This window comes from Falco punctatus (assembly GCF_963210335.1).
Source record: "Falco punctatus genome assembly, chromosome: 19".
NCBI lineage: Eukaryota > Metazoa > Chordata > Aves > Falconiformes > Falconidae > Falco > Falco punctatus.
In genome coordinates, this window is record NC_137599.1 from 2,784,653 (window position 1) to 2,795,404 (window position 10,752).

General features: G+C 67.4%; 1 protein-coding gene across 8 annotated transcripts; it reads right to left on the reverse strand.

The window, feature by feature from the left end:
* Positions 1–49: 49 nt before the first annotated feature.
* LOC308055310 (uncharacterized protein) lies at positions 50–10,678 on the reverse strand. Of its 8 annotated transcripts, XM_080369151.1 has the most exons (19): positions 7,587–10,678; positions 7,211–7,353; positions 6,783–6,851; positions 6,552–6,614; positions 6,394–6,468; positions 5,933–6,148; positions 5,350–5,715; positions 4,873–5,124; positions 4,652–4,678; positions 4,190–4,291; positions 3,905–3,949; positions 3,650–3,730; positions 3,366–3,543; positions 2,858–3,135; positions 2,457–2,693; positions 2,198–2,266; positions 1,812–2,006; positions 1,466–1,578; positions 50–1,275 (listed from the first exon to the last, which is right to left on the reverse strand). In XM_080369151.1, exons 1-19 carry the CDS (start codon positions 7,828–7,830, stop codon positions 1,065–1,067), a joined length of 2,964 nt encoding a protein of 987 aa, XP_080225277.1. In that variant the 5' UTR covers positions 7,831–10,678; the 3' UTR covers positions 50–1,064. The 8 variants fall into 8 exon arrangements, with proteins under 8 accessions (XP_080225277.1, XP_080225272.1, XP_080225271.1 ...); XM_080369146.1 differs by having other exon boundaries at positions 6,552–6,851; XM_080369145.1 differs by having other exon boundaries at positions 5,933–6,468; positions 7,211–10,678.
* Positions 10,679–10,752: the final 74 nt, after the last annotated feature.

The following is a 10,752-nucleotide window of genomic DNA, read 5'->3' on the forward strand; positions in this document are numbered from 1 at the left end:
AGTCAGAGGGCGCTCTGCGAATTCAAATCAGCCACTCAGAAGGGACAGTTGCGGGATGGGCAGCGATATTGGCCAATAGAAGAGCGAAGGGGAGGAGTGTGCTGGGCGGCGGGGCCTTAGCGCCTGTCCGCTTGCCTTTGGTGTTATGACGTACCGGGAGTCGCTGGGGGGGGGGGCCCGGGGATATGCTGGAACCCACTGGGTAGGCTTTGGGGGGACACTGGGACCCACTGGCCAGGCCCTGGGGACACTGGCCACGCCTGGGGATCCACTGGGACCACTGGGTAGGCCCAGAGGGGACATTGGGATCCCCTAGACAGGCCTTGGGACCTACTGGGCAGGCCTTGAGGGGACACTAGGGCACAGTAACGCCACCTCAACAGGCACCAGGCCCTGGAGCGTGCCCCTGTGTGCATATGCCAGAGCCACCAGTCGGGGGCTGCTGCTGGGGGCTGCTGCCCACACTCCAGGAGAGGCAAAGGTTGCTGCCTGCACTCGGGAGAAGCTGTTCTGCTGATGCAGCGCCCAGCAATGTTGACATCACTGGAGATGGATTACAGTGACTTTATGGTCCTTGTGGTTGTGTCACCTCCTCCCCCTGCACTCCCATTTGTGCTGATCCAATGGGGCTGAAGCCCACTCATGGTTCCAGACCCTCTCCTCATTCCCTGGGCTGGCTGTGGTGTGCCCTTCCACACCCCTTGCTGGGGCGATGTCCTGGGTAGGACCACCCCTGTAACAGATCACTGTCATCCAAAACACCAACAATTCTTTCGTCTTTATTTCTGTGACAGCATCTGCTTCACTGGAGGTGCAGGGAAGCAGCAGGGCATGGCCTGGCATCACCCGGTGGGATCTGTGGGGATGGCACAGCCTGGGGCAAGCATGGCACAGCCTGGCCGCAGGGTTGGCACCCTCTCGGTGCTCTCCCACGGCCCTGACGCTGCAGTTCACCCCCCAGTGCTGCCCACAGAGCTCCCAGAGCTGTTTCCCCAGCCCCACAGGATACAGGGGGGCTGCATGGGGCATGTGGCTGGTGGGTCACCAGTGCCACAGTGCTGGGGTCACCACATGTGCCGGTAGGGAAAGGCCACCTCCACGCAGAGCACCACCAGCGCCTCGGAACAGTTGTGCCGTTGCCCGGCCAGCAGCCTGCCCTCGCCCAAGGGGGTGGCCAGGCCCTCCCCAGGGCCAGAGCTGCGCCAGCCCTGGCAATCCCGCCTGCGGGCTTGGCCACCACGTGGCGTGGATCCGTGCCAGGCCAGCCGTTGAGGCCTGTGGGTGGGGATGGGGGTGAGAGGGGCTGGGGGACACCCTCTGGAGCATCTCCAGCTCTGGTGATCCTGCATCTATGCAAGCACCAGGGGCAGGGGGGGAACCTGCTGCAGACCCCCACCCTGGCTCCTGGCATGGGTGCACTCGTTTGGGGACACCCTGCCAGCATCCGCCCCATGGCTGGACTTACCAGAGGGGATCTATCAGGACATTGTGCCCACTGAAGGAGTAGACGGGGCCCCGCAGGGCGGCACCAGTCTGGCCCTCGAAGAGGGAGCTCCAGGATTTGGCCAGCAGCTGGCCCTGCAGGCACAAGCAGCGGTGCTGAGCCAGGGGCTGGGGCGGTGCCCTTGTCCCAACCACATGTGGGTGATAACTTGCTCTTGGTTCCTCCCAGCGCCCCAAAACACACGTGGTGACACAACTGGGGTGCAGCAGCCCCAGTGCAGGACTGGGCAAGGATTCCCCCGCTGAGGCTCACTGGGGGCCACAGGGCTTTGCCACTGGCAGCCCCCACAGGGGACGGGGGTACCTGCCTTCAGGTTGACGATGGGGAGGGTCCTGTCTGTCCTTTTGACGATGGAGATCAGGTCCTGGGTGGGGGCCGACAGAAATGCCCGGAAAGTGCCGTAGAGCTGAGCCTCCTGGGACTGCCGGTAGCACTGCAGGTCGGCACCCCGGATCCCACTCATGTCGCCAGTGAGGGGCACGTTCAGGGCGGCCAGGCGGAGCTGAGGAAGGGAGGCAGGGTGGCAGGGAGCTTCAGGCATGGCCAGGCGTTGAGGTCTCTGCTCCCTCCTTCCCGGGAGGGTGCAAGCTTCCAGCAGTGCTGGCCAGGCACAGCGGGGTCCCCCGGGCACTTCTCCCCCCTCTCCCATGGCTGGGCCACTCGTCTCCCACCCTGGGGCCGGGCATTGCTTACTGATGGAATCCGTGGGGCAACGGTGGTTGGCAGGATCTGGGACAGCCCTTGTGCCTCCTCCTTCTGAACCTGGAATAACACAGCTCAGGTCAGCCCGAGGACACCTGTCCCTGTGCTGCCATGAGTGCCTTGGGTGCAGCACCCTCCCCAGACCAACACAACCCCAAGCTCTACGTGTGCCGGGCTGGCACTGCCCTGCTGACAGCCCATCACCACGGCATGTCCCTCCCGGCGTGGCCGGACCTGCTGCAGGGCTCACCAGCGAGTCGGTTGGACCTGTGTCAGGACCTCTTGTCTGTACCTGCTTCACCTCCTGGATGGAAAGGAGAGGACAGTCCGTGGGGGCCTGCTCCCCCCCCCCCCAGGAGGCAAAGGAGGGCTCAGCACCCTTGCTGGGACCTGAGCAGACCCAGGGGCTGCCTGCACCCCTCACCTGGTACTGTGGGGTGGATGCGGAGGGGTCATCACTGGCAAAGAGCGACTGCGAATCTTCCAGCTGCTCAATGCAATGAGCAGAAGGGGATGGGTTAGGGGGCAACGGGCTCCTTCCCGGGGGTCTGCTGCCCAAGCACCAAATCCAGCCCAGCGCTAGCTGCAGGGCTGGAGCCAGCCCCCCCCCACCCGCGAGGGACCCCGAGGGGCATCCTCAGCGCACGGTACCAGGAGGCGGCTCCAGCCGGTGGGGGTCCGGAGGAAGGCACTGCTCCCTTCCCGCACGTAGACCAGGCTCCCCTCGGGCACGCTGCTGCCCGACTTCAGCATCAGCTCCTTGGACTTGAAGACCCACGTCTGGCGCTGGGGGGCATGGAGAGGCTCACGGTCCAGCTGCGGCACAGAGGGCAGCTGGACAGCCTGGGGGGTTTGCCTGTGGCCGCAGCCAGGACGCACCCGGAGATCAGCACGGGAGTCCAGTGGCTCCGTCTGGGGGATGTCAGCATCTGGAGAGCCCGGAGAGGGTGGGGGGTCACAAGGTGCCCCAGCGCAGGGGCTGGGTGCTCCCGCAAGGAGCTGGCCCCGCAGGGATGCGGTGGCCGTGGGAGATGGGTGGGAGAGCCAGCTGCGGTGCTGGGGACCCATGCAGGGTAGCACGGCCCTGGCACCCGGGTAGTTCACAAAAGGTGTTTCCAAGGAGGCTGGAGGCTCCAAAACACCTGAGAAATGCCCTTACCTGCTGCCCAGTCTGCGTCGGTGGCTGCCTGCGAAGGCAAGTGGGGCCCATTACTGGTGCTGGGCACAGGGACACCCGTCCCGGTGCATGGGGAGGGGACAGGGTCTCTCTCAGGGACAGCAGAGCTGCAGCTTACCGGCTGCTTGCAGGGTGGCTGGGCACGGACCGGGTAAACCCTCTGGAAGCAAAGACAGGCGGGTTTGTGGGGAGCCCCTCGTGCTGTGCACACTCACACGTGTGCATGCTCTGGCACAGGCATGTGCACAGCCCCTGTTGCGCCTTACGTTGAGGTAGAGGAGACCTGGTGCTCCGGGGGGGCCAGGGGGCCCGGGGGGGCCGGGTGGCCCAGGTGGCCCTCGAAGACCCTACAGTGGAGCAGTGTGGAGGTTGGACTGGGCTATTTTAGTGCTGCCTTTTGAGGAGGCAGCTCTAAGACACCCCATTGCTGTCCCTCATCCTTCCCGCTTTGTTCCCCTCCCAGAGCTGAAGCCCCCCAGGCTGGGGCAGCTCACAGCTGCGAGCCAGGCAGGGTCTCTCACATGGGGGATGATCGCTCCGTAAATCTCCGGCTCCTCTTTGCTGCCCTGCGGAGAAAGAGAGAGATGATTGAGACTGATCTTCATCCCTCCATCCCTCCATCCCTCCATCCCTCCATCCCTTCAGTCCCAGTGGGGGCTGTGAGACCTGGGGGGCTGCCGATGGGGTGAGCCATAGCGTGGGGCACACAGAGCCACCTGGGCTCTGACAGCAGGGTCCCTGAGGCCAGGCTGGGGTCCCCAGGCACCCCTTGCCATGATGGGGCCCCACGAGCCCTGAGGACTCACCGTTTGGTACCCGCTGATGGGCACCCAGGAGCCAGACCGGCTGTCGGTGCTGGGGAAATGGGGGTGGCCTGGTTTGCACCCGTGTTCCCCGTAGCAGCACCCCTGGGTGAGCGGCAGAGAGAGGCAGGATTAGAGCCTGTGCTGGGATGGGTGCGTGTGCTGTGTGCGTGCGTGGGTGCACTGCGTGCTCGCATGGGTGTGCACACGTGTGTGCGCTCCCTGCATGCATGGGTGTGTGTGCATGTGCGTTTGCATGTGCTGCAGGCGGTGGTGTGACTCCTTACGCTCCATGCCCCAGCACATTTCGGGGTGCTGGCAGTGCCGCCGGCACAAGGTGAAGGCTGGCATTGACCTGCCAGGGAGAGGGCAGAGAGGGAGCAGGGGCAGCACACGGGGCTCAGGGGTTCGCACTGGGGACCCCCCCAGCCAGCTCCCCCTGTGCCAGCGCTTGCAGCTACAAACCCGCTCTCCAGGGTCCCCCTTTTCTCCCTGGAAGGAAAGCAGAGAGGTCCTGTCAGCACCCCGGCTCCCGGGGTCCCCAGGCCCCCCCGGCACAGCGCTGTGCCTCGCTCCATGGGTAGCGCCCGCCATGGAGCTGTTTGGTCCCTGCACTGCGGCCGACGCTGTCCCCGTGCCCTTGCTGCCAGCACCTGCCGCCCGCGGTGCCCGCTCCCCCAGCTCACCTTGGGGCCCGGCAGCCCGGTCAGTCCGCGGTGGCCGGCGTGGCGTGAGTCGCACTGGAAGGAGAGGCCATGCCAGGGTGGTGCGAGGGCTGCCCCCCCCAAGCACCCGCAGCCCCAGGACCCCCTACTCACCCTGTAGTCCCCTGGTGGCCCCGGCGGCCCCATGGGACCAGGCATGCCAGGGGAGCCCGTCTCTCCAGTCCGGCCAGGGCTCCCCGGCATGCCCGGCAGCCCACGCTCACCCTTCTCACCCTGCCGGCACACAGTGTGTGGGGTGGTGGGCATGGGGGCTTCGCAGCCCAGGCCCCCCCAGGCCCCGCAGCAGCAGGGCTGGGGCAGCCCCGGAGCCCTCCGCTGGGCTCAGTGCTGGGGGCTGCTCCCTGCTGGGGCAGGGCGAGGGGCCGGTGCTCCATCCCCCCCGCGCTGGCTCTGCTCTGGCCCCAGGGCCATGGACGGGCTGGGCTGGGAGCCCCTTACCTTTAGTCCAGGGAATCCTGGCTCCCCTCGGAGCCCTGGTTTGCCAGGGAGCGATGCGGGTCCTGTGGGACCGGGGGGTCCTTCGTGCCCAGGCACCCCGGGGGCACCTTGAGGGCCTGGGAGCCCTGGTGCCCCTGGGGGTCCATCTGGCCCAGCCAAGCCTGGAGACCCTGGAGGTCCTTCAGCCCCGGGGAAACCGGGTGGTCCCACAGCCCCCGATGGGCCGGGGGGTCCCGGCTGCCCTTCCCGCCCAGGGGCCCCTGGGGGGCCTTCATGGCCCGGGTAGCCTGGGGGTCCGGGCAGCCCAGGCAGCCCAGGGGGTCCTGGGGGTCCTGGGTTTCCCGCAGGGCTGGATGCTCCCAGCTGCTTGTCAGGTTGGAGGGAGAGAGGAAGGAGGGAGCAGAGTTGGTGAATGGCGGCATCCCACCCTCCGGTCCCCCTTCCCTGGGCTGCCCACTCCCACGGCCACATGCCCCAGCCCTCCCCAGCCCTGCCATCCAGCTGGGGACAGACACCGCAGCCAGCGCCAGCATCGCCTACCCTCCCTGTATCACCTGCCTGTGCCCCCCACCCCAGTGCTCACCTCATTCTCCAATCCCTCGGGGAGAGCAGCAGGCGCAGGTGGGCTCCTGGCTTTCCAGGTGCCTGGTGGTCCTGGGGGCCCCGGTGGTCCTGGAGGACCCGGGGGGCCCCGGGGACCCTGGTGACCTGGCTGTCCTGGGCTGCCGGACTTCCCTCTCTCCCCGGAGAATCCGGGCTGGCCTCTCTCTCCTGGGGACCCTCGGTCTCCTTTCCCTCCCTGTTGGGGAAAGGCAGAGCCTGGCTCCCGGCTCCCAGCTCCTGGCACTTCCCTCTGCCAGTGCCCACCGTGGGGACCACCTGCCCCCCTGCCGGGGGACACCAGAGTCCCCCCCCAACCCAGACCCCAAAGCCAGAGACCAAATCCTGTGCAGAAAAGGTTTTGCACGGCCAAAAGAGCAGTGGGATTTCTCCCAGTGGGTCCTTGTGGGTCCCCGTGCCTCTCCCGGGGGAGGACCACCACACCTTTGGGCCAGGAGGGCCAGGGGGGCCAGGAGGGCCGGGGCGCACGGGGCAGACGCAGCCGGAGCCGTTGTGCATCTGGGGAGGGAGAGAGTGGTGAGGGGTGGGATGGGAGCCCCGGCCGCACGGTGCGTCACGGGTGCCCTGCGCCCACGTCTCACCTGGAGGGCAAGGTCCGTCTCTGGGGCTGGGGGCACCTGCCGGGGCAGCCCCTTTGCTGTGGTCTGGAGGAGTGGAGGGGCTGAGTGTGAGACCCCCGAGCACCGCCCTGACGTCCCACAGCACCATCCCCATCCCACCCTGCCAGCTAACGTCCCCCAGAGCCCCTCACCCAGGTGCCCACCACGGGCTGCCCCTCGCAGCCGCCCTGGGGACCAGGACCCCTCCACCACCTTGATCTGCAGGAACTCCTCTTCCTCCGCGCTCCCCTCGAAGATCTCTGGGGTGACCGTTGGTCGGTGCTGCAAGGACAGACGGGGAGTGCTCGGAGCGGGGCTCGGGGGGATCCCAGGGGGCACGTGGGACCCTCCGGCAGTTGTGGCTGCTTGCAGCCCGGGATGGGGGCTGAGCCCCAGCGCTGCCGTGGTGCTGTGCCATGCCGGGGGGATGCCAGAAGCTGCCACAGCTCCTTTCCGAGGGGGTAGATGTGGCTGAGCCGCGGCTCAGGGCCGAAGCAGGGCATGCTGCCCTCCTGGGCTGGCACTGTGCAGGCAGGGCACAGATAAGGGGAAGGACATGGCGTGGAGCCCAGTAGTGGCTGGGGAGGTTCGGGGGGGCTGGAGCAGCAGGGCTGGAGGGGATGCTGTCTGGGAAAAGGCACCTGGCCTCGCCTGCGTGCTGGGGCATGGCCCGGACCCTTCGCTACCCCCTTGGTGAGGGGCTCCCGGCGTCTGGGGGCCGTTGCCAGTGGGGGTTTGCTCAGCAGCATCTTCTGCGTGGCCTCCACGCCACCGGCATCTCCATCTGCAGGAGCAAAGGGATGACGGAGCGGGAGGTGGCAGGGCTGGAGAGGGACTGGGGTGACACAATACCCCCAGTTCCCAGCACTTGCTGTGGCCACTGTGGTGCCGCCAACAGCCCTGGATGCCAGCATGGCACACCTCACCTTCCAGCCTTACGCTGGAGGTGTCCCTCCTTGCTGTGGCGCAGGAGCTGGGGGTGCTGGGGAAGCCGTGCCCCAATCCCACCATGCCTACCTTCCTCCCCACCCAGGGTGGGGGCCGTGGGGGCCGTGGGGCTGGTGTCCGGATCCGGGCTGCTGTCCTCCGAGCCCAGGGGGTAAAACCACTGGGCTGTGGCAGGGGCCAGGTGCCCGGCCAGCACGGAGAGGATGCAGAGCGTGCGGAGGAGGTGCTGGGGGCTACCGGACCCCATGCCGCTGCCTCGGGGCCAGGCTGCCCGGGATGCAGATGCTTGGCTCACCCTGCTCGTCCACCACATCTACTCCCACGGCCCCAGCACGGCTCCTGCTGTTATCACTGCGGTCTCCGCACCGCCTGACACGCCCCTTGCCCGCCCCAGCACCCGCGCCCCATGGGCCACATCCAGCGGGGGCTGAGCACCATGTGGCCAGGTCACTGTCTGCCCTGCCAGTCAGGGGCAAAGAGGGCAGCTGGGAACCATGGGGAAGGGAGCCAGGGCCTGGAGGAGATGCTGAAACAGGCGAGGGAGGGCTGGGGAGGAGATGCTGCCTGGAAACGGGGGAAAAACCAGTGGGGAGGGGAATGGAGGAAGGAGCTGGATGAGAGCAGGGGGCATCGGCTGTGGTGAGAGTGGCCGGGTGCTCCATGGGCTCTGCTTGGCCACTGGTGCCCAGTGCCAGGCGGGGACGGAGACCGGCTCATAGGTCGGCCGGGCTGAGCCCTGGGGACAGGGCTGTGACAGTCCAGAGGCATCAGCGCCCTGCAGTGTGTGCAGTACCTGTGCCTTGCAGTGTGTGCAGTCACCATGTCCCACAGTGGGTGCAAAGGGCCCCACATCTCACAGGGTCCCTCAGGGCCACCCTGTGGGGTCTCCAGCCCTCTAAACCCCAGCCCCACTTCTGCCCCTGCCTTGAGCCAACCTGCAGCCTCCCCCCGGGGCTGGGGTGGCTCCAGACCATGCTGGGGTGAGGGGCAGGGAAGCAGCACCCAGCCTGGCTCCCCCAGTATTGGGAACCCCAAAGACCCACCGAGGTTGGGAAAGCTGCACTGGGAGCCCACGGAGCCCTGGGGCCAGGGGCACGGGACTGCCCCGAGCTCCGTGCACTGAGCTCTGTGCACCGAGCGCTGAACACCAGGCACTGAGCACCCTCCTTGGCTGCAGGGCTGTGATCGGGGGGGGGCAGGGGGCACCAGCCCAGCCCCTCTCCATCTCGCAGGATGGTTGTGGAATGGAGTCCTGGAGGCGCTGTGCCTGGCCAGAGGGGGGGACAGCCCCTGGGGCTGTGCAGTGAGAGCATCTCAGTGCCCTGTGCGCCTCGCTGGCTGCTGGCACTGCCCGCAGACACAACAGTCCCTGCAGCAGGCGCTCAGCGCTGCCAAGGCCTGATAAGGTGCCGCAGGCTGAGCGGGGCTGGGCACCTGTTTGGGTTTGGTCCCCGCTTGGACACTGTGTCAAGGCTGGTGCCTCTGCCCCGAGTCACGGCCACTGCAGCAGCGCCAGGCGGGGCAGAGGCTCTGGAGCAGCGCTGGAGATGCCTTGCAGGGCCCCTGCACCGGCTGGGAGGGGAGAAGGGGGGCTCGGGAGCGTGGGGGACATGGATCCTGCCTGCTCATCTCTAAGTCCCACCTGCCCATCTCCTGCCTGCACACTTGGTGCTGCCGGGCTCAGGAGAGAGATGGTCCTGGGACCCTGCATGGCCAGTGCCACCAGTGCTGGCACTCGGGCCTCAGAATGCCAGTTTGAGCATCACCCATGAGATGAATTCAGGGTTCTCAGCCCGGGCCCTGCCTTACAGGCTGATTCTGCTCCTCTCATCCCCCCCACCACACTGAGCCCCACACCAGTGAATCCCAGTGTCTGGGGATTTAATGACTGTTAATTACCACGTACGTGGTGCAGAGCGCAGTCCCAAACCCCAGCAGCACCCGCTGCTCAGCCAGGTCCCTGGTGGGGCCGGCGCAGCCCCGGTGGGATGTGGTGGTTCCCTGCATGCTGTGCTCGCTCCGCAGTGCTGCACAGGGCTGGGCTGGCTCCCCATGTCCCACAGGGTGAAGGTCACCATCCTGACAGTCTGCCCCGTGTCCCCGGTGGTGCCGGTGGTGGGGATGGTTGCAGTCATCTCATCAATCTTTGTGCAGCACAGGGAGGTGGTTTTGCCAGCGTTGACCAGGGTGCATGGTGACATGGCCAGCGCCCAGATGTGCTGTGCCGGTGCATCCCTGGGTGTGCAGGACAAAGCCTGGGAACAACTGGGATGATGTGCCTGTCCCATGGCACGAGTTCAGCAGGTCTCATCCTGTCCCCGGGGCAGGGAGAGGGGGTCTCTGCGTCCTTGCAGTGTGCTGGGTGGGAGCTGGGGGAACAGGCAGTGCAAGGCCTGGCCGGGTGCTGCAGCATCTCACACAGGGCAGGGTCAGCGAGGCTGCACTTGTGCCAGAGCTCACCCCACCCTGGCTGCGTCCAAGACCCCCCCTGTCACCCCACCATCTGTGCCCAAGATTTCCCCTGTCACCCCCCTCGGCTGCATCCAAGACCCCCTGTCATCCCATTCCAGCTGTGCCCAAGACCCTCCTGTCACCCCACCCTAGCTGCATCCAAGACCCCCTGTCACCCCCCTTGGCTGCATCCAAGACCGCGTTACCCCACCCTGGCTGCACCCAAGACCCCCATGTCACCCCAATCAGGCTGCACCCAAGACTCCCCTGTCACCCCACCCTCGCTGCACCCAAGACCACCCTGTCACGCCAGTCAGGCTGCACCCAAGACCCCCCTGTCACCCCCCCCGGCTGCACCCAAGCCCTTCCCACCGCCCCCATGCGCCCCCCGCCCCCGGCTGGCGGAGCCCAGCACTGTCAGCGAAGCCCCTGGCCGCAGCTCACGGGTCACCAGCCCCCCGGGTGACCGGTCCCCCCCGGGCACAGGGGCCGGTCCCCGCCATCTCCGGGGCCTTCCCCGCCGCGGTGTGGCTCGGGGGCTGCGTGGACCGGCGGCGGGGGCGGGGCGGGGGGTGATGCTGGGGTCCCCACCCGCCTCCCGACTTTCCCAAGTAGCCGCTAGGTGCCGGCAGCTTTCAACTTATCCCGGGCCGGTGCGGGGCTGGGGGGCGCGGGGAGCCGGCGGGGCCCCCCCGACAGGCGGGACCCGAGCTGCCCGTGATGCTGAGCTGCCGGCAGCGCTTTGGCTCCCACCGGGGCAGCCCCCCGCGCCCGGGGCCCGGCG

What these genes read in the sequence shown, in the direction of transcription:
- LOC308055310 (XM_080369144.1), bottom strand. Translation starts at nt 7,236, where the DNA reads ATGCCCCAGCACGCAGGCGAGGCCAGGTGCCTTTTCCCAGACAGCATC. An exon ending in CCGAGGGATTGGAGAATGAG is followed by an intron (nt 5,716 to 5,932) that starts GTGAGCACTGGG and finishes CAACCTGACAAG; the next exon opens with CAGCTGGGAGCATCCAGCCC. An exon ending in CGACGCAGACTGGGCAGCAG is followed by an intron (nt 3,136 to 3,365) that starts GTAAGGGCATTT and finishes CGGGCTCTCCAG; the next exon opens with ATGCTGACATCCCCCAGACG.